This window comes from Nilaparvata lugens, chromosome 3, assembly GCF_014356525.2.
Source record: "Nilaparvata lugens isolate BPH chromosome 3, ASM1435652v1, whole genome shotgun sequence".
NCBI classification, from domain to species: domain Eukaryota; kingdom Metazoa; phylum Arthropoda; class Insecta; order Hemiptera; family Delphacidae; genus Nilaparvata; species Nilaparvata lugens.
This window is the reverse complement of record NC_052506.1, coordinates 84,947,327-84,971,487: the sequence shown is the minus strand read 5'-3', so window position 1 is coordinate 84,971,487 and position 24,161 is coordinate 84,947,327. Positions and strand designations below refer to the sequence as shown.

The 24,161-nt window shown below is 33.4% G+C and overlaps 1 protein-coding gene across 1 annotated transcript; it reads left to right on the top strand.

Annotated features, from left to right (window-relative positions):
* Positions 1-129: 129 nt before the first annotated feature.
* Positions 130-24,126, top strand: LOC111044081 (thiamine transporter 2). Its single transcript, XM_039424887.1, has 9 exons — positions 130-804; positions 2,443-2,613; positions 7,684-7,897; positions 11,216-11,362; positions 15,068-15,225; positions 16,292-16,397; positions 18,585-18,783; positions 20,309-20,450; positions 24,008-24,126. Exons 1-9 carry the CDS (start codon positions 679-681, stop codon positions 24,095-24,097), a joined length of 1,353 nt encoding a protein of 450 aa, XP_039280821.1. The 5' UTR covers positions 130-678; the 3' UTR covers positions 24,098-24,126.
* Positions 24,127-24,161: the final 35 nt, after the last annotated feature.

The window sequence follows — 24,161 nt, the reverse complement described above, 5'->3', positions numbered from 1 at the left end:
ACAACTGATGAGGAGAGGTCTCAAATCTTCAAATGGCTTTTTTGTTTCAAAATAAAACTCTCCAAGGTTATCAACTTTTGTGCCAGACAAGATAATTCGATCTGCGCAGGCTCGCTACAGCGGTACACACAAATCCGTATCGTATTCTTGTTTACTCAGATTTCTCATTGATGATAGAACAAGAGTGCTCCGTTCTGATCTAGATGACTGCTAATGCTAAACCGATCCGCGCTTATCAAACCTTTTTTTTCTCATAATCTCTGGGTTGAATTGTGATTTCATCATTCTCAACAGAAAATGTGAAAACTAGTGATCATGTTTTATCAGTTTAACACACTTTTCAAGATCATAACACAAGTTTTATTTCAGTGTCTAGCAGAACAATGTGCTTATGACCATTGATACTAGTTTTAGTGTTTTGTCTCAAGTCTTATGTAGAGTGGTTCGACAAACTGTTGAAATGTCATATTATTCAACAGCTTCTTATTGAAGCATCTGGGTACTTGTCGTAATTTTTATCATTCAACGTTTTTTCAAGAGTCAGAATGTTTGATATCTAAACGATCAGACAGATGAAATTATATAATTCGAAAGAAATCTAGCAGGATTCTTCTTGTTTTCCTGCGGGAACTATTATTACCTATTTTTAGTTCAAAGTTACAGGAATAATATTTTAAAATGCACGAGTGGGTGAAACTATCAATTCGAATTGGAACCTTTGGGTTCCTCAAAGAGTTTCGGCCTGAAGATCCTTATATCAATCAATATCTTACAGGACCAACAATGAATTTCACCACACAGCAGGTATGTACAGCTACCGTACAATAATAATTATTGTACTCATCTATTTCACTATCCATGACGAACTTCAAGTAATAATCCGTTTTTGAGCTGTAATACAATAATTGTATTATGTTTTTTTAATATTCTAATTTGAAAATTGGTATACATTCAGGTCACAAACTTCCAATATAAAATACTGTATGCAAGTAATAATCCGTTTTTGAACTATAATACAATAACTGTATTTTGTTTTTTAAATATTCTAATTTGAAAATTGCTATACATTCAGCTCACAAACTTTCAATACCGTATAAAATTAACTATTATAAGGTTTATATTATTGAATTGATAAATATTCAATTTATTATAAATTATTAATTTATACTTCTATTATAAATTGTTCGAATGGAAGATACAATAGTAGTGAATAGGGTTCATTTAACCAAAATTCTTCTCAAAAACTCAATCCTCTTGAATATAATTTTTTTCTCAATTATTGAAGGCAGGAGTCTGAGAGTTGAATAGGAAAAAGACTAACTTATTTACTTACTTCTCTCAGTACGTACATTATTGTGGGTTAAAAAAATACCTATAATGTTAAAAAAATCATTACAGCTAATTATTATCAGTGATCTTCTCCCAATATTTTCTACAATAATGATCCATTTAAATTATATTAGAATCAATTTAGTGCAATTATTATATAATTCATACATTGTAAATTGTGTATCTTTTAAATTCGATTTGGAAAAAATTATTACAGCTTATTATTATCAGTGATTCTACTTCCAAGATTTTCTACAATAATGATCCAATATCGGGGACAGCTAATTATAACAATAATTATTACAGCTAATTATTATCAGTGATCTTCTCCCAATATTTTCTACAATAATGATCCATTTAAGTTATATTAGAATCAATTTAGTACAATTATTATATAATTCATACATTGTAAATTGTGTATCTTTTAAATTCGATTTGGAATAGAACACAATTCTCTTAAATGATCATGTTTATATTTTACAGCTGGCAATACGTCAGCTTATGATGAATTTCGGGGATACGATATATTCACAGAACCACTCGCTCACTTTTTACTATCCACAGTAGATGACGAAAGTCTCAGCTGTTTCAGCCAAGGATGAATTATCCGTTTAATGTCGTTCAGCAAGTTTTCTCAAGAATGAGAACTAGTGCAATCGAATTTTTATATCATAAACCTACTATGTTCCAAATTTCGTGAAAATCGTTAGAGCCGTTTTCGAGATCTGTTGAACATAAATAACCAGATATAAAAATATAAACAGACATACAGAAATCGCTCGCTTAATGATTTACATTATATTAGAATCAATTTAGTACAATTATAAATTTATTGTGTATTGCATATTTTTTTAAATTACATTACGAAAAGTTTTCAAAAACTTTTCATGAGTTTATTATTTTTTTAATTGTATAGAATAAAATGTATATTATATTATATGTATAGAATATAATATATACATTATATTCTATGCTTTCAATTTTTGATTTGAATATTGTAATATTCAGAAACAAATTTCTAATAAAATCCTACAAGAGAATAGAAAAAATTGTGGATAGAGTATGATGTATTGAAGATATCTTACAATATTTAACATATTTTCAAAAACACAGGTCAACCAGAGTGTGTACCCGATAGCAACTTACGTATCTTTGTTCGACCTCATCCTGGTGTTTCTACTAACTGATTGGCTGCGATACAAGCCAGTAATAGTGTGCTATGCACTTTGCGCGTCAATTGCACAAGCAATTCTCATCTGGTGTAGGTCCCTATTTGCCATACAGGTATGTTTCCGTAATATATAATAACTGTATCCAATATTTACAGATGGAATCAAATAGAGAATGCATTTATTCAAATGCTAATTAATATATAATTGTTATTTAAAGAAAATCCTAAATAAATGCTGCAAATCACCCCGAAGACTTCTGCTACTGCAGACATTGACAACAGGGTTAACAGCTAGATGGAAATTCGATGAGAACTACTATCCAAAAATTAGTTGCCAGCCCGGGAATCGAACCCGGTACCTCCCAATTGCTAGTCAGGAATGCTTTCCTGGGAAGCTTACCAGGAAAGCATTCCTGACTAGCAATTGGGAGTCAATAAAAAAATGGGAAAATAATGCTTACCAGGAAAGCATTCCTGACTAGCAATTAGGAGGTACCGGGTTCGATTCCCGGGCTGGCAACTAATTTTTGGATAGTAGTTCTCATCGAATTTCCATCTAGCTGTTAACCCTGTTGTCAATGTCTGCAGTAGCAGAAGTCTTCGGGGTGATTTGCAGCATTTATTTAGTTAGTTTAGTTTTAGTTTTATTATTCTCAATAAGCTCAATACAAGAAAATGTAAAATACATGCATATAAAAAAAACAAATAAACAAGTTTATAATATACATAACTGCATAGTAACGAATCAAACCAAATTTAATATTACTTATTGAGAAAAATACAATCCAGCACGTAAGATGCAATTTACGGACCGCTGGAGGGAGTCTAACACACTATTTTACTAAAGCAATAGAATGGACTGAAAAAAAAGAAAAAAGAGAGATAAAAAAAAACATTTATGGGCTGTAATCAAAATAGGATATTAGTATTGCCGTGCTACCAATTTCTCCTAAATCGGCTGGATAGCATTTCACCTATTAACCTAAGGAAATTTATCGGCTCCAACGTAATAGATTCTTGATAAATTATGAATGGATCTATTGCCTATGAATGAGAAATCCAATTTTCAGAGCAAATGAACTTATAATCTTCAGATGAATTTTGGCAAAATATTATACAAATAGACAAAGAATTATATCTTACAAGCCTAAGCATCTACAGTTACTACTAACTAAATACTTATCTAGTTTACAGTTGAAAAAACAGTGGCTATTGGCTTGTATACACACAAATCAATAAACAGACAAAATAGAACACTATAAACTGATTAAAACTCAAATTAAAACATTAATAAATTCACTTAAATAGAAAATTATTTAAAGAGCACAAAGTTACAACACCCATCAGCCAGCCATGTTTCAGAGAGAAGAGCAGGAAAAGACAAAGCTACAAGGAAGCCTCGTCGTCAGAACAAAAAACCACATCTCAAAATCAGTGATGACTTCATGACACGTCAACAACAAAATTATAAATTACAAGTTTAGAATTCACATTTTATATTTGTTCTCAATAAAACTTTATTTTGAAACTATTATTTTAAATTTTTATAGGCCTATATCATCTCGATTTAAATAAACCATTTATCTATTAATTCTGTTCTGTCAACCCAGCCTCGGTGACACCATGGAACAATGCAACAATCATTTACGATAAAAAATTCTCAGTCGAAAAGTTTGTCCGTATATCGATGACTCTGATATTTACTATAAAGTTTCATAGATCTCAAATTGAAGATTCGATTCCAATGTGAGAAAAAATGTAATATTACAGTATTTAATAATTAAAGAGATGATGCTAATTAGAGAAAGCAAAAGAAAATCATTAAAAATAGAGATTCAAATTGTGTGAAAAGATTAATTTATTGATTTATGTTACAAAAAAAAAAACGTTAAGAAGAGCAGGGAAAATTCAAAAAAAATAAAGAGGAGAAAAAATAAAAAGAACAGCAAGATAACAGAATGCAAAGTTAACAGAATGGAAAGAAAAATAGATGGATTAAGCAATAATTATGAACAAAAACTCTAGAGCTTCGGGAGTGAGTGACAAAAGCCAAATTTTAATATCTCTTAATCTTATTTCCACAATTACATGCAGCAATGGCATTCTTGACCTCAAGCGGCAAAGTATTATAAAATCTAGGTACCAGGAAAATGAACGTTTTACGAAAAAGAGTGCAATTGGGTTTAGGACATCTGACTTGGGAAGCCGCAGTTCGCCTGGTCTGTCGAAGTGCGGTAACAGGCTGACAGTAATCAATTGTCACACCTCTATTTCCACTTATATTGAAGAACAGTGACAAAACCTTGAATACATATAGGAACCTAACAGGCAAAATTCTAAGATGACAGAACAGTGGAAATGTATGATCATCAAACCTACTGCCCGTTATCAATCTTATAAAAGCTTTTTGAATTTTAATAATTGGATCCTGGTTAGCGTAATAGGAGCTTCCCCAACATGTGATTCCATATTCAATTTTGGAATGTACAAATGAAAAGTAAAGTTCCTTCATTACATTAAAATCGCACAAATATTTAATGCGATGGAAAATCATCAAATAGAACCTTAAAGACTTCTTTAGAGTTTCAATTTGTTGCCTCGAATTCAGATTTTCATCCAGTGAAAGACCCAAATATTTGATAGTCTTTGCTGGACTGATACTGGGACAGTCACAGCTAGAATAGGAACAAACCAGAGAGTGAAAGCGCAGTGGAGCAGGCAAGTCAGCACTTCCAGAGAGACTGAACATCATATAATTAGGTTTGGCTACATTAATTTTAAGTTTGTTACTTGTAAACCATAGAGATATTTTGTTCAAGTCAGACTGCATTTTCTGATGTAAATCTTGAAGGTTATTACTTTTATATGAAAGAGCAGTGTCGTCCGCAAAAGCAGTTATCCGTCCATTCAATTCAACATTATACAAATCATTTACAAAAATTAAGAAGAGAATAGGGCCAAGAACCGAACCTTGCGGCACACCACAAGTTATGGGTAATACTTCATTTGCAACGTTTCTGATCCTTACATACTGTTTCCTACCCTGTAGGAAGGACTTAAACCAATCTAGTGGAATTCCCCTTAAACCAGCACTCTCCAGCTTGCGGAACAGCAGACTATGATTAACTGTATCGAATGCTTTACTAATATCCAGGAAGATTCCCGCTGTTTTGCCACTACAGCCACTGTTTAATCCTGAATAGACATATTCCAAAAGATGCTGTAAGGCAATTTCTGTACAAAGATTTTCCCTGAAACCGAACTGGCAGGCCGAAAAAAAGTTGCAGCTATTGAGGAATGAAAGTAATCTAGTTTTTATAATTTTTTCAAATAGTTTTGACATGACTGGTAATAATGAGATGGGTCTGTAGTTTTCTTTACTGAGTTTATTTCCTTTTTTGAAGATGGGAACAACAGTAGCCGACTTCAGTATTTCAGGAAAACAACCAGATACCAACGACAAGTTAAACAAATATAAAAGAACTGAAGAAATAGAAGAAAAGTTATCTTTAAGGATTCTAGCAGTCACAACATCGTCACCCGAACTTTTACGAGTAGAAAGAGAGTCAACAAATGTTTTGAGTTCAACAAGTGTAACAGGGCTGAAAAAAATAGATTTATGGCTAGTTTTAATTCTGAAGGACTCTGAAGGCCTGAATATGGGTGGGTAAAGCAGGAAAAGAATCAGAAAGATTCTTAGGCATTTCAATAAAGTATTTATTCATTACGTCAGAAACTAGGCGGTTGTCATCAATTAAAATACCATTCTCCTGCAACACAATATCCGTATCTTTATTATTGTCTTTTACTGGCAAAAGTGTTTTTATTGTTTTCCATTTTTCTCGGGGGTTATGTTTTTGAATGAATAACTGTGAAGAGTAAAATAGAAGTTTGGCCTCTTTCACCCATACTTTTATTTTATCTTTCATATTTACGAATTTTCTTTTGAGGATCAAATTGTTTGGATCATTTTTATGCATCTTATGCAATTTGTCTCTTACATAAATGGCATTGGACAAACCAGGAGTCATCCAGGGCTTTAACATTTTTATGTTCTGTTTGTATTTAATATTTTTTTGAGATTCTACAATGCAGTTATTTAAGATTTGATAAAAAATATCAAATGCTTTGTTAGTTTCGGGTTCTTCAAAGACAGGTTCCCAATTTTCATATTTTAATAAGGTACTCAAACGCTTGTGGTCCAATTTTTTAAATTCAGACTGCTGAATCCTTCTCTTTTCAATAACTATAGGCAAAATACAAGCCACCGCCCGGTGATCCGTGATTAGGGTTTCAATGACAGCAACTTTGTCAATGACAAAAAGATTTGAACGATATGATAAGTGGTCAATACAGGTTGAAGATGACCCCACTACCCTCGTCCCTATATCTATTAACTGCTGCATACCATTTCCATTGAGACAATTTAGATACGAATCACTATAAACATCCGAAACACTAACATTTAGGTTAACATATCCTAGACAATTTAGGATTTCCTTTAAATAAAAATTGTATCCAATATTCATAATTATTGTAGAAAAATCAAATTTGCAAAATATAATCTTTCAATAATTTTTTATACTTTTCATGACTCTAGCAAGCACATTAGAATTTAGAATCTCCTCACAAACAGACTTGTTTCTAGGTGAGGAGTAGGCCTATTATTCTTCAATTGAATATTTTTTCTTTATTTTATTATGTATGTGTTTATATTATAAGAAAAAATGTATGTGCATTTGTACATTAGGCCTATATATACAAAATAATGTAAATTTATTTTATTTTTTTTCATATATTGTATGTATGCATTTGTGAATAAATGATCTCATAATCATCAACTAGAAAGCTTACTTTTAATATTTTTCTCTATAAAGTCATTCTCCCAAATCATTGCGAACATTTGGAAAAATTAATGACTGTATTTTTTATTAGTTTTGTTGGAGTGTTAGAACTTTACCTGAATGACTGTCTTTATGTTCAGATAATGGAAGAGTTCTGGAGAAACATAACACAGTTGAACAGTATAGGCCTACATAATAATATAATATCGAGTGAACTGGCTGGCTCAGGTCTGGTGTCACAGTTTTCAGGTCGCAACTGATCAATTTCAGAGCTGACAGTGTTTGTTGTGTGTTAAAGTTATATTGGAGCTTTATTCCAATGATTGATTTCATGCTCAGATCATGGAAGTGTTTTACGGGACAATGATAGCCTGTGAAGTGGCTTACTACACGTATATCTACGCCAAAGTGGACCCGCAACATTACCAGGCAGTGACCAGCCACATGCGAGCGGCTGCTCTCATTGGTCGATTCGTGTCTGGAATGACGGCCCAACTTCTACTCATTTTCGGCATCATGGGGGTTCCTGAGCTCAATCATCTTTCCTTAGCAGGTAAATCATCTTCACATCATCCCATTCTAGTAATAAGTTGACAATAAGAATAATAAAAAAATGATAAATTTTTGAGTGATCCGTGGTCTAGTGGATAGAGTGCTTGCATAGCAACATAGAGACCCCGGGTTCAAGCCCACTCGGATCCAAACGTTTTTGAACAGGTCACTCCCGTGTTATCGGATGGACACGTTAAACTGTCGGTCCCGGCTGAAGTATGACAGTCGTAAGGCTCATTGACGGCTCAAATGATATAATCAGGTGAGGTGGAACTTCCGTCAGGAACTACCCACCAATAAAAGCCATACTAATATTATAATTATTATTATAAATTTTGAAAGTTTGTATGAACAGAATTTTAGAAGTTCATTATTTCTGGTGTTCTCCGCTGCAAGAACGGAAATCACCTAGAGTCATTATGAATATCATTATGTTCATAGTTGAGAATGATGTTGTATCTATTAATGTATAAATAGATGAATGAATGAATAAATAGATAGATAAATACATATGTAAATGAATAAATAAATAAGTAAATGAATATATAGATGAATAAACAAATAAATAAATATCTAAAAGACTGAAGAGAACATTTGTGAAACACTTTATAGATAATTCAGATTGGTTGCTGGGTTTCATGATAAAAATGTTTCATATTTCAAAGATAAGGATATGATCACATTGGATGCAAGTTCACGAGTGGTCATGCATGACCAAGCGCGCGGATGAGAAACGAAATCTGGTAAGAGCAATAGAAACCCTCACACTGAACGCGTGCACTTGGTTATTATATATTCCAGCTATACCAGACAAGTTATTATTAGGCTATAATATTTTTCGGTTCGTGTTTAAAACTTTCTCTAATAAGTGAATATTCTCTATTTTAAAAATAACTGAGTATTATAAATTATTACTGCTTTGGTATTTGGAACATCTAAATTTAGAGAATGGTTTGTATAAATATTTTTGGACTGAAAATTTTGTAGAAATCTATAGAAGACATAACCTCATTTTAAACTTTTAATGTTACCTAAATTTGGGAGAGAAATAGTACAAGGTATTCTTAGTTTTTCTCTCCCCATATGTGCTTCATTGTAAAAAATAATTAAGAATATTACAGACAAAGGCTATTTCCAGATTTTGTTTCTTGGCTCATGCATGCATGATCTGACCACGTGCACTTGCACATTCACGCGTCCAATGTGATCATATCTTAACAGTTATTAATTTGACTTTGGTCAAAAGCAGGTCTAAATATTTGGGGTCCAAAATATTTTGCGCCATGGGCTATAGCCAAGTCATCCCATTTATAAAGTGGGGCCTGGACATGCGTACAAAATTAAGAGGTCATTCACTCCAAAAATCACAAAATCGTGAATTTCATCAAGGTCAAATATTGATTTTCAAGGGTAAAAACTTTATTATTTCATAGATTAACTGGTCATTGACCCCATGTGTGATCGAGCAGGCAGAAAAAGGAATGGCAAAGTACAAATAGTATATTTCGCACCTAGAGCAGAAAATGAGATTTTTCCAGCTCGAAATCGGTTTTCAAGTCCGAGGCCCTAGGCCGAGGACTAGAAAAGATTGAGAGCTGGAAAAACATTTTTGCCCGTGGTGCGAACGATATTTTTCGCCACACTACAGGTATTGCTGACAAAATAAATAAAGAATACAAAATAAAGAATACTCGTTAAGCTATCGTACCTATCTCTTGATTTTAGTGGTAGAAGATTTGCAGTCAGGATTTCAGATTCTTTTAAAATTTCACTTGGAATACCACAGTCATCTTCAAGCATTTTTGAAAATTCGGAATGCACTAATCAACAATAAATAATTATTGAATAAAACTGGTTGCGAAGAGAATTAGTTTGATTCGAAACTGGAACTGAAATCATGGCTACTTCAGCTGATGATGAATGTGGCCACTCGCCCGATCTAGCGGATGACTTATTAACTACTTCCATGAGCGGCTGGAAAGAGACAACTTTCTGGCCTAGCCCGGAAAAGAAACCCTTTTCTGACGTCGTCTGCAAACAAGGTCTTTCAGATCTACGTAGGAACTGGAAAACAGCTGCTTTCTGTGCAGTGTGGCGAAAACTCTATTTTTGAAAAAATCACCTGTAAAAAATGACTGGGATTTTTCGGGCATAGTTTTTGCATCTGAAGAGATGGAGTAAGAGGTGCTTAAAGCATGACAACCCTTGAAAATCAAAAAAACTTCCTGGGGAGCATAGTCAGATGCAAAAAAACTGTTAAAAAGACCTGTTGCGTGTGCATGGATGGCTGAAGGGGCGTGGCTAGCATTGTTGGATGTTCCAAACTAATATTGAATCATTGAATGTAGTTGAATAGAATGAATCACTGAGCGGAAGTCTTTTGATGATGGTTTTAGATTCACAGGAAGGCCAACAAATCAATAATCAGGTAAGGCTGTATGTTACATCATGAAAACAGTTCATTTCTATAAAAAGTCGTTGCAGTGGTATAGCTAATGTCAAAGCTTTTCACGACTATGGCATCAAATCAAATCAATTTTATTGTTCACATTATTTGTAACATGAAAATCATCAGTAAAAGAACTTTTCTTCAGCAATAAAATTTTATGTAAAATACAGATGACTTCCACCATGAAAAATTAGTTATAACTTAAATGCTGATATTGATGTCAAGAAATAATTGAAGCAAACAATAAATTTTACTACTCACAAAAAAGCAAGAAGCTTTTGTACGTGAGCAGGAGTTGAAAAAAAAAGAAAACACACACACGCACACATTTACACACAAATATATTTCAAAACATATTCTGTATTTAAATAACAGAATAACACCAATAGAAATCAATTATTGAAGCTTACACCTTCATAGAGAACGTAGAAAAAACAGGAAGTCAACAATATAAGTCATATAACGGAGGTCATGAGTGTTCTGGAAAATGGGGAGAGAATGAAAACATAATTGTATTATAATTATATATACAGCATTCCTGTGATACATAATGAACTATATTCACAGATTTCAGAGTAGAAGCCCTGTCAAATAAAATATTCCCAATAAAACTGCAATGCATTCATTCAGGTATTTATTTCAATTTCATTAACCATGAATTTGATGGGATGATTTCAAGGAATGATTAAGGAATGTTTTAGAAGAAGTTTTCTGAGTATTATTTTTCTTTTCAAACATTAGTTTTAGTATCTTTTTTTGTTTTGATTAAACTGTATACTTTACTTATTGTTGTGTTAAGGAAGCATATTTGGGTCATTACCTGTTGTTTCCGATTTGATATAGTGAATGAATAAATATTTTTTTCCACAGGAATGATAGCATCATTGATCTGGTCATTTTGCTTGCCTTCAATCAAGCACAGTTTGTACTTCCACCGTGAATCAGAATCTGTTCCCTGCAACGCGATTGACAATGTCGAAAATTCAACGCATCAACAAACGGACAGAGTTAATACCGGTAAGAATGAAATCAATACCTACTAAATCTTCCACCTGTCAATCTTTCATTCTGTTATGCACTCTATAATCATTAAGGCTATGTGTGCAAAGGTTGAAAATAAACTTTATTCTGGTGATATTTTTCAAAGTTTTTTGATTTGTATATCATCAAGCTATCAAAATGAAAACGTTTTCTCAGGAAAACATTCTTTTCCTATCATTACTTTTTGAGATATGAGCGCCTGAAGATTGAATTTTTGGGACAGAACATTTCAAATTCAGTAGAAGATAAATCCATGAGATTCAGAGGATGAATTCTTCAGGGTATTGTTGATTGAATAGAACAATTTTTCTTCGAAAACATCAATGTTTGAGAAAGTTGAAAGTTATCCAATTCACCAAAATTAACTCAACTAAGAGTTATTTTTAGTAAATTGAATAACTTTCTCAAAAGTTGATATTTCTAGCAAATTTTTGTTTTATTCAATCAACAATACCATAAAAAATGTATCCTCTAAATCTCATGGATTTATCTCTTACCGAATTTGAAATGTTCTGTCCCAAAAATTAAATCTTCAGGCGCTCATATCTCAACAAGTAATGATAGAAAAAATGTTTTCCCGAGAAAACTTTTTTATTTTGAAAGCTTGATGATATACAAATCAAAAAACTTTGAAAAATATCACCAGCAGAAAGTTTATTTTTAGCCTTTGCACAGCCTTAAGGTAACAAAGCACAATATTACAGTATCAGCATCATTAAAGCACGGTGTTACAGTATCAGCAGTGTAAGTAGAAGGTGATGCACCTTTTTGAAAATTATTCTCAGAAATATGTGTATTTCGGTGTATTATTTCGACATTCTTTCTCCCACAAGTTTAGTCTGAAAGTTTTTTAATCAATCACATACCTAATCAATTTAGAAATCAGTCATCACTTATTACTAAATACAAAAATAAAGTCCAAAATAGAACCTATTATATAAACTGTAGAGTTATGAACATTTTTCCATAACCAATAGACGAAAACTTAATTTTGTTAGAACAAGAGGGATTTTCATAATGAATTGTTGATGGTTGCAGGAGGAAGGAACCAGCGATTCAAACTCACTCTGATAAGAAGGTGATTTGCTACTCAAACCTCTGTTCATTTTTTTACTCGGTCAGTACCCAGGATTTTTTTTCAACTTGCGTAGAAACATGTTCCCTATTGTTTGGCAAATATAATTTAAGTTGAAGCATGTCACTTCAGAAGTTCTATTATATTGACGTAACACAATAAACATGAACGAAATTTTAACAGTAAAAATTAGTCAAAAAGAACAAATAGTTTCAGTACAGAATTCAGTAAAATATCAGGTTACTCAGAAGAGCTTTATTATTCCAACAATGCATGATTTATAGAGTTATTGATTCAATTACTGATCAAATTTTATCACAAGCGTACCTATACATTCACATTATCACCAACTCCTATAATCAAGGATGAATATGGCATCATACTAAATTCTAATGCATAATGAATCGTATCTGACCTACCAGGTCAAAATGCTACATTAGCTCTGTTAAATTTCGATCATGACTCAAATGTATCAAGCTCTCATCTTTATAATTTTTTCAAAAATCGGAAAGTACTCCTACATGGCTACATCTTGAATTGGCCTCTACACTAGCATTAAAAATGATACTTTTTTCATAAAATTTTTAAAGCACAGCTTATTCTGCATGGTGGCATCCATTTTTGAGACTTTTGTATGGCATGTTACAAAATTAGAGTAATAATTTATTATTTCATCAAACTTATTCATCTTAATATTTTCATTTTTTAAAATAATACACAAATTTTGAGGGAAATTATGAAAAGAAAATGATATAAAGATTATGTATTGGAGGAGGAAGAGTGAACTATATAATAATAATTATAATATTATTATTACATATTATTCAAATAAATGAACAGAGGTTGTAGCAGTGGATGCACCTCGAGTAGGATGTAATAATAGAAGCTCATATTCATTCATGCATTTTTTATTGATTCACAATTCATAAAAATGAATAGAGTAGTCTATTTATATCGTTATCAATAATCTATTGATGATCTATGATTGTTCCTTACATTAAAAAATAGTTTATGCATCAAACTATAGGTCTATTTAAAATTGGATTCCTTATTTGAACTAAAATATATATTTTTTAAAACCACAATGCTCTTAGAAGTGAAAGAAGTAGGTACTTTACTCCTACTCCTAACAAGCCTTTTATCTGTGTTATTATTGTTTCTTAGATTAGAACAACGTGGTTACCAAAGTGATATATCCAAGATAATTTTAGCCTAATGCTCTGTTGAAAATAAAAGTGAGAAAATTGAAGATTAATAGCATGTTGTTACTAACACTATTTTTCATGCCCAATGGAAATCTAAAGGCACAGCCAGTATTCGTTCACCTCAATCACTTTTTGTGTCATTATGATGTATTATACGTCTGATTCACATGCAATAGACGCTTTTACAGAGTTCTTCTTCCATGTAAAACGCCTCTAAAGAGTGTTCCGAAATTCACCGTGCACTTAATTAATATTATGGAAATTAAATACTAGGTGCACAGTGACTTTCCGAACACTGTATACATTAATTGCATTATAATGGTCGAATCATCAACCAATCAGAAGTTAATATTCATTGATTACTTTGGTATGCCTTGATGAATAATCGCCGGGAAGTATACTGAAATAAATGTTTGGAAACTTCCAACATTATTCACTTCAAACAGTTAAGATTTCGAGTTATACCTACTCAAATATCGTCGGAGTTTGTATTGTATCATTGATATTATTAGTTGGAGTAAGATAATGATTTTTTTTCTTATAATATTTGAATAATCCATTTTTAAAATACCAATTTAATCAGTAATATTCCTTCAAATATCAAGGTGATAATTTCACCTCCAATTTCAATTTTGAGGAAGTTCAAATAAATTTATCCTGGTTAAAAATTTAGTAAGTTATCGCATATAGATTATAATGAAGACTTCAGCATGAGAACATCATTGTGAATTATTCATCTCCACTGTATACTTAATTCAATTCAAATTCATTTTATTTCCAGAAAGTACATTTTACAATATATTCCTTGAAAATTACTCCCTCTAATATGGAACAAGTCCGTGTTTAGAGGAGGAGTCAATACAACAATAGACACAATACAAGAAAGAAAAAGTTGACTTTCTACTGCTGTAGTTTACAAGCATAAGCTATTCAAACATATTTACATACAATACCAACACATAAAACAATTGAAAGAAATATAATCTTTAAATTCTTCTTGATTGCTTCCTTTCTTTTGTCATAGTTCTGGAAACATTACCGATGTACTCAATGCACTCATTTACAAATTTTGAAAACAATAATTTCTACAATATTATAATATTATTAACATACTAAATAGAAGAATAATAATCATTTCTCATAACATATGAGACTATGGTACTTATTCAGGATCAATACTAAACTGCATTCAAAAGCAATGCCAATTCTGAGTTAAAATCAGCAGAAAAATTGAATTTTTTTAAGCTCTAACTTGAAGCATTTCTGATTGATTTTTTGTCTTAATTCTGGCGGCAAATTTCATAAATTATATTCATAATTTAATATTTTAAAACCTTCCTTTCTTTATTGGATCCGTACCTACAGTTAATATAACCTTAGAATAATTAATTTCTATTCTAGATTTGGCTGACACAGACTCAGAAACGAACTCAAAGCGGAAGGGCGTCTGCCATGAAGCACTTTCTCGGCTGTGGAGGGACTTCATAAATGCTTACACGAATAAGTACGTGCTTAAATGGTCAATCTGGTGGGCGCTCGCTACTTGCGGATACCAACAGGTTTGTGCTGGGCCTAAATTTAAATTTCAATGAAATAAAAGTTCGATTTCTATACATACAGTAATTGATTTTGATTCAGATTGTGAATACAGTCATCGTTATCCTGTTCTTGTATTTATTATACCTTAATAATAAATGAATTCATAAATAAATTTATTTATTCATATATAGCACATAAAAGAAACACTTTACAGTTTTATAATATAAATTAAAACTTGAAACACACGACATAGATTAAAAACACTTAGAAACTTACATTTTTGTTTGGAAATTTTCGACGAGCTGTGTCGACTTCTTCAACCATGTAGGATGTTGTGTTGATTTCAACTCCAACCGTCACGACCACAGAGCACGCGATAGAGATGCAGAGACGCGGTATTTATTGGAGCAGTAGAGACCATATATGGTCTCTAATCAACACCACACCCTACATGGTTGAAGTAGGCGACACAGCTCGTCAAAAATTTCCAAACAATAATGTAAGTTTCTAAGTGTTTTAATCTATCTATGTCGTGTGTTTCCTGTTTTAATTTATATTATAAAACTGTAAAGTGTTTCTGTTATGTGCTATATATGAATATATGAATTTACTTATGAATTGATTTATTATTATAAGTATATTTATTCATTCATAAGGTATAATTAATACAAGAATTATTAAAAAAACCTTGTAATATGTTTGCGAAGAAATTATTTTGTAGTATTGAAAATAATATCCCAACATTACTTAGTAATCGAACTAATTTTTCCAAGTTGGTTGAGGGGAATTGTATGTTCACCACAATGGCAAAGCAAGACTAACGGAAAAGGGTTCTCTACCTGCAGAATTAATAATATGTAATGAGTTTATTATTCTTCATCAACTATTAGAATGTTATATCATATATGAGCATTTATAATTTATGAATTAAATATTAACAATAAAAGTTATATTTTTTAGTTTCATAGAGAAAAAACTTATTACAGGAAAAGGTGTCGTCGACTATATATTATGCCACTAACGTCATCAAATTGATAAGTTTGAGTTATGATTTCTTATTCGCTGAATAATCAATTTTATTTTCAGGTAATGTCATACGTTCAAATTTTATGGGATGAAATACAAGGAGTTTCTCCAACAGAGGATAATGTTAGCTACAACGGAGCGATCGAGTCACTATACACAATAATCAGTAAGGGCCAAAACTGAAATAAATACTACAAAACTAATTCAAAAGTAAATTTGATTCAATTTGTTAGCCTACTTTTGTGAGGGATTCCTTGTGTTGGAGTGAACTCCATATTACTCTATATTAGAATAATTGGTTTATCAACCACACAGGTTTTCAAACATTTGCGATGATTAATCCAAATGTAACTTGTTGACAAATAAAAATAAACTTAATGCTCATAAGAGGGTATACAGATAATTCAACCTTTACAGTAGAAATTCAGAAAATACTTTACATAAATTCTCTCCTGAACTCCTGAAGAGATTTAAAATTAGAAATCAAAAAAGAATTAGACTAAAATTGGAGAAAGGAACTGTAGAATTGAACTTGAATGAAATTTATTTCTCATTTTTATTGAACATTTTATATATATTTGATCGCAGTGAAATTTATTATGATAAGATGAAATTTATTTCAATCTAATTAAATAGTTGGTAGCTATGGTACTATTGCTGTCTGTTGAGATCAGGACTGGAAGCAGCTCCAAGCACCCAAATAAAAGCAGATTCTTTCGTATTGACATCTATGGAGGGGGCTGTGGGAGGGAGGGTGGCAAGGACTTTGACTTTGAAGCATTAGTCAAAGTTCTTGTTGTGCTCAGAGCCATGGTTGGGGATGGGTAGGGAAGTATTATTTTTAAAGGAAGCCCTGTGATTGTTGATCCGGAGGTTTAGGGCAGTGGTGGTTTCACCTATGTAGAAGGCAGGACAGAAGTTGCAGGAAAGGAGGTAGATGCAATTTTTGGAGATGCAATTACTGGATTGATGGACTTGGTGGGTGTAGTTGGTGATAGGACTGGTAAAGGAGATGGAAGAATCAGTGATAGGACAGGTTTTACAGCGGGGGCGTGTGCAAGGTAGGGTACCAGGTGGAGTTGGGATTTCATCAGAGGTGAGTGATTTGTTTTTACTGAGAATTTTCTTGAGGTTGGGAGGTTGCTTGTAAATGAGGGTGGGTGGTTGCTGGAAAAGGTGTTTGATAGAGGGATTGGAGGAGACGACATGGAACAGATCTTTAAGGACAGGTTTGAGGTTTTCAATTCCAGGGAAGTAGGTGGTATAGAGCTTTGGAGTTTGTGGGATTTGGGAATTTTTTGTGGTTGGATTAGTGCCAGTTTTGGAGGAGATTTGTTTCTGTAACAACCTTTCAGGATAGTTACATTTCAGGAGGGATTGGTGGAGTTTTTTGAGGTACTGGTCAAGATGGTGGGGATCACTGCAATTTTCTTGGCCTTGGATTGAGAGGGAACGTGGGAGGGATCTTTTGATGTGGTAGGGATGGCAACTTTCAAAGTGTAGGATCTGTTGAGTGTGGGTGGATTTGGCAAAAGTATTGGTGGATAAGGTATTGGAGTTGGAAAGGATTACATTGACATCTAGGAAGTTTATGGAGGATTCAGAAATATTCCAGGTGAAGGAGACAGAGTAGTTAGAGTTGAGTTGATTGAGGAAGTGGGAGAGGGTATCATGTCCATGAGGCCATATGAGGAATATGTCATCAATGAAATGGAGCCATATCATGGGGGATAGGGTTTGTTTGGAAAGGAAATTTTGTTCAAGGAGGCCATTTTGTTCAGGATGGTGCCATCCTGGTGCCCATCGCTGTACCCTGGGTTTGAAGATAATATTCATCTTCAAACCTGAAGGCATTGCTTGTGAGCACCAGTTTGGCAAGGTTTACTAGGAAGGAGGTTGAAGGGGTGGAGGGTGTGGGTCGTGAGGAAAGGAAATGCTCAAGGGATTTTGAGCCTTCAGAATGGGGGATGGAAGTGTAGAGGGAGGCTACATCAATAGTAACAAGAAGGAGTTCAGGAACTCATTGCTAGCGATCAGACACGTGTCTCTGCTAGCAATTATTGCCGGTAAAATGAGTACAACTGGGATTTCAGTTATGTTATATCTAATTTATTTTTATTATTTCTAAAATAGAGTATATTCTGAATTTCTGTATGATGTACCCAATTATTATGAGAATTTTTAATTGTATATATGGAAAATAAATTGAATTTGAAATACATACCGTACCTAGTATTCTAGTATCCGTGGGTGGCCCTATTAAAATACTTCAGCTATACCGGTACCATATTTTTTTAGAAAATAATTATCAGTGAGCCTATGATTTTAAATTAGTTACCGCATTTGTGCGCAGGCGCCTTCTCAGCATTCGCTTTCGGCCGAGTGCAGGCAGACTGGTCGCGCCCGGAGAGAGGGGAGCTGTTGCTTGGCGTTCTCACTCTACTGGAAGGTCTCGCTCTGCTGTGGGGCGCGCATTGCACGCGCATCTGGCAAGCATACCTCGTCTACATCATTTTCGGCGCGCTCTATCACGTCATGATGACAATATCCAAGTCAGTCAAATCATACACAAAACATTAAAACAACAAGATCTCCTTTCAAGGTGCGTACAAACTTACGCGCTGCGCAGCACACAAACGGAACGCGAGCAGTACGCAATATGATAAAATCAACTAAAAGTTATTGCCAAGTCAATAGACATTTACAAGAAATCGCAGGTCAATTATTACAATTTTACAAAAATCGCAGGTCAATTATTACAAATTTACAAAAATCGCAGGTCAACTATTACAAATTTACAAAAATCGCAGGTCGCACGATTCCGGTACGCGCGTAAAGAAGTGGCCAAGCTCACGTTGAGACAACAACGGTTTTTTTTAGAAAAAAAAACTACTTATATGAGCCTAAAATTTATTAGAAAGCTTCCTACTCACTTGAAAAATTGTGAATATGTCGATGTTTTTGAGAAGGGATTAAAAAGTTGTTTGATGCTTGGAGTATTCTATACCACAGAAGAGTTTGTGTGTAGAGAGGGTTCTCTTGTGTGATTTTTTTCTTCTTTTTTAGTAATACTGTATGTATTATAAATTTTTGACAATTCCTATACATCATACTCTGATTAGAGTCTCTGGGAAGCTTTAAAAACAAACAAACAATGGACACGTGGCATGCTCGTGATAGCGAATCCCTGTTCGTGAAACGCGCGTTTGTCGTGCAGCTCGTAAGTCTGTACGCAGCTATATACAAATATAGAGGATTTATATTTTGTTATGCTATAATCCGTGCAAACCCTACAACCCTGCAGCACAGGGTTTCATGGCTTTATCACCAGGTTGCACAAAAGTCTATTAACGTTTAATCTCGATTAAATTCCACAATAACCAATCAGAGATGCCTTCTTCTCAGAAAAACCTTCTCTGATTGGTTCCCGTGGAGTTCAATTATGATTAAAAGTTAACAAACTTTTGAGCAACCGGATGTAAATTTTGATTCTTGTTAATAATGAAATATTATATTCACCAAAAATATATCTTTTCATGATTTTCAATTTCAATTTATTAAAAAACACACACAAAACAAGACAAAACAAAATTACAAAGAATTATGAAACAAATAAAACATAATAAAATGTTACAAATATAAAAAACCATGGGCTTAGTGGTTGGGTGAGTTGGAGAAGAGAAAAAAAAGAAAGGAAGATACCTAGCCAACTATGGTTTCCCATGTAATTTGTTAATAAATCTTCATGTACATTGTAGGCCTATATGGTAAAATAAGCGACATCTTTACAGGTGAATCATGAAATATCACAGTGAAAAAATGAAACATTGATAAATTAATGAAAGATTGTTATTTAAACGGTAAATCTACAGTTTGTTTGATTGAGATTGGAACTATAAACTTCGTGGTTAAGTGGTAGAGTGGAGATTACTGTACCAAGTCAACTGGAGATTACTGTCCAAATTTCGCCAAGTCAACAAATAAAAAGTCAGTCATTCTAAAATCTATGTTACCTAGTTTTAACGATTTGTACGTTTTCTTGAAACATTGTGAGGACTAATCGTGTTACTTTCACAGTTCAGAAGTGGCCAGACACTTGGAGAGTGATTGCTATGCGCTTATATTTGGAGTGAACACTTTTGTGGCTCTCCTCCTTCAAACTGTGCTGACGTCAGCTGTGGCCGCCCAAGGAGGATTTATGCTCCCAATCAGACCACAGGCAAGACTAGATTTGCATCATTTTACAAATTAAACCGTATTACACTTTTAAATACTGGGTGTAAAGAACGACCCAATTTTGAACAGTTATATTTATTTTAAAAAATGGTGCATACGAACCAATTTTACATCAAATTACTCACAGAAGTATCAAGTTTATGATGATGGATTATAAGTGTTCCACGTGCTCTCCTTATGAGGCTTGGACGACATCTAGACGGTAGCCAAATTCATCCCAGACTGTTCGTAAGATGTCTTTTCGGACTGTAGCAACTGCATCAGTTACCCTGGTTTTTAACTCCTCAATTTTTTTCTCGACTTTTTCCTGTGGGGATACGTTGAAGCGTTAAGGATCGTGTTTATGTTCCTCACTTAGCACTTTGTCAATATAGACATAAAAAAAGGGGGTGAGCTTGCAATTTATATTGTAGTTCTGATTTTTTAATACATCATTTGGTTACATGAGAGAAGTCCAGAACCAATTTCTTCATGCAAAATTTCCTTGTGCTAGATACAGAGTGGCCCAAAAACCTCGTATTTTCGGCTCATTTTCCAGTTTTCAGCTATTTCTGCCAAATCTAGTATTCGGACAGAAAAATTCCCTCTCGCCTTTTTTCTAGATTATAAAATTCTGAATAAAATGAGATCATTCGAAACTCTCTATCTCTAATGAGTACTGGGTTATGATTTTTCAAAAATGAGTGAAGTTAAAAGAAAAAATCCATTTTGATGAATTTTAGTTTTTGATCAGCAATATCTTCCGATTGTTACATTTAGATGTATAATTCAAAATCCCTCTGGGCATATTTTTGTGCTCTACAATCTGAGATAAGGTAGAGCGCTCTATCTCATATAGATTTCCAGGAACACCTGACAATAATGCTCCTTGTATTGTGAAAAACACCTAATTTTCAGCTTCAAGCATCATCACCAACTACATTGTCCTCACATTGATATTTCGCACAATGACATAAGTTCATGAGATGATGTTCTATGAGAATCACCCGTTAAATGCACTCCATTTCAGTATTTCCTAGTGGAGAGGCGCGCTTAAGGACACCTCAAGGATCAACATTTCAAACACTTATAACTTTTGACACAATGATCAGATTTCATCTTAAGAAATTGTCAAAAACCTAACTTTTGACACAATGATCAGATTTCATCTTAAAAATTGTCAAAAACCACAGATTTATTGATAGTTAGAAAGACCGGTTTCGGTTATTATTACACCATTGTCAATCTCTGATAAACGGGATTCAGTTTATCAGAGATTGACAATGGTGTAACAATCGAAACCGGTCTTTCTAACTGGTAATCCCGTCCTGTCCCCAAACTGGATTGGGGTACAGTTAAGATTTAATTCACGAAAACGTCGACAGCCCCAAAAGTAAGTATAGTACATATGTCACGAAACGAAACGAGGTAATTGCGTTCAGCTCGAACGCCACGGAACAGGAGAAACGGAACGAAACGATGTTGACTTCTCGAGCACGCTTCTTGAAGTGCTGGGTTGAAAGATAAACGGGGAGGATGAAGGAGGGGTGAGGGAGAGAGGTTATCTTGCCTCTTTGGGAGAGGGGGAAGGGGAGGAAAGCACAATCAGACCACAATCAAGGCTGCCGATCCTCCGTGAATCCACCACTAACTATCAATAAATCTGTGGTTTTTGACAATTTCTTATTATTTTTATTTAATATGAATAATTACCACAGTATCAACTTCTCAACTACACAAAAACACAAAAAAACTGATGCAGTAGCTACAGTCCGAAAAGACGTCTTACAAACAGTCTGGGATGAATTTGGCTACCGTCTAGATGTCGTCCAAGCCTCAAAAGGAGAGCACTTATAATACACCATCATGAACTTGATACTTATGTGAGTAATTTGATGTAAAATTGGTTTGTGTGCACCATTTTAAAAAATAAATATAACTGTTTAAAATTGGGTCATTCTTTTTGAAACACTCGGTACAAAGACACAATTGAAAATACAATATTGTAAGAGCAATGATTATAAAGAATGCAAGACTTCATGGAAAGTGATTCGGTCTCGTGATCGCGCTAAGTAGCTATTGATAGGTAATATTGATAGATAATTCAAGCTACATGCACCTGCTACTCCCCTTGTATGGGTGACCACTTTCATAAGAGCCGAACTTTTAATTTATGAGTTTAAAAATCGCTTCCCGGTGGTTCTGAACCCACTAAAAGCTGTAGGTTCACTCATATCTCATCACCCACACAAAAGCCTAAAGCTTATGTGGGAATCATCATCAGCAAAAAATCCGGTGTGGCGCACTCACACAACTTTCCTTGCCGTTATTAGAATTGATCACTTGACGCTAGTGTTCACGCGCATCTCAAGTCTACTTATAAACAAAGATCTGAGCCAGCTGGTGACAGGACAATAACGCTGGAGACATACGAGGTCTGCTATCTCTTCATAGTGAATAATTTAATAGAGTGTTCAACAGTTTGCAATTGGATAATCACATTTTCTCGAATTTCGAGCTTATTTTCAGTTTCAAGTGAAAATGTTACTGGACAATAATTGTAGAGATTTTCATGCTCAATCTTTTCCACTCGAAATTTTTCGTTCAAATTATATCTGAGACCTGATAATTAGAAATCTAAAATCTTTGCATAGATGAGGCGGAGCTCCTGAAATTTTTACAGATATGGACTTGTGGCATTTGATAGAGCTTATCAATGACTATTTTAGGTATAAATTTGATCAAAATCGATGGAGCCGTTTTCGAGAAAATCGCGAAAAACCCTGTTTTTGACAATATTTTCTTCATTTTAGCCGCCATATTGAATTGCATTTGATCGAAATTGTTCGTGTCGGATCCTTATAATTGTAAGGAAGTTAAGTTCCAAATTTCAAGTCATTCCGTTAATTGAGAGATGAGATATCGTGTACACAGACGCACATACACTCATACACACACACATACAGTCCAATACCCAAAAATCACTTTTTTGGACTCAGGGGACCTTGAAACGTATAGAAATTTAGAAATTGGGGTACATTAATTTTCTTTGGAAAGCAATACTTTTCTTATCTATGGTAATAGGGCAAGGAAAGTAAAATTAATTTGAGCAAAATATTGTTAGATGTCATCACTCACTAAATTCATCATATCTTTAAAAAAAATCTGAGATTTTGAAGCAATTTTGTTCAGAACCAGTTAATTATTCTATGATCTTCATAATATTTGATGTTTTCAATATTACAATTGGGAATTAATTTCTATAATAATGAAAATATAATATCATTATCTATTTATTTTCAAGTGAATTATCATTTGGTAATATATCTACATCATGTTAATTATCAGTATTTACTGTAATCTGAAATTAAAATAAGTTACTAGATTGCAACCTGTAATCTTGAGCACCAGCCACCACTCCTAGAATATAGAAACGCAATTTCAGTATAGACGTAAACTTCACTTTTTCTCACTATTCATATTATAATTATCTGTGGATATAGTATTAATTTAATAGATAATATATGAATAATTTAATGATGTGGATTACTTTTTTTACAGTATGTGGTGTACGGCAGCTACTTCTGTATACTGGGAGCAATCTTCTTGATAAAGACATTTTACAGTGTAACAAAATCAATCTGCAGATGATTGTGGCTAATAAAAGTATTTGACTTACATGCCTATTTCATTCAATTAACACCTTATCTTATGT

Coding starts and splice junctions, on each gene's coding strand:
- LOC111044081 (XM_039424887.1), top strand. CDS start 679: ATGCACGAGTGGGTGAAACTATCAATTCGAATTGGAACCTTTGGGTTC. Junction 7,898..11,215: donor CAATCATCTTTCCTTAGCAG/GTAAATCATCTT, acceptor TTTTTTCCACAG/GAATGATAGCATCATTGATC. Junction 16,398..18,584: donor GTCACTATACACAATAATCA/GTAAGGGCCAAA, acceptor ATTTGTGCGCAG/GCGCCTTCTCAGCATTCGCT.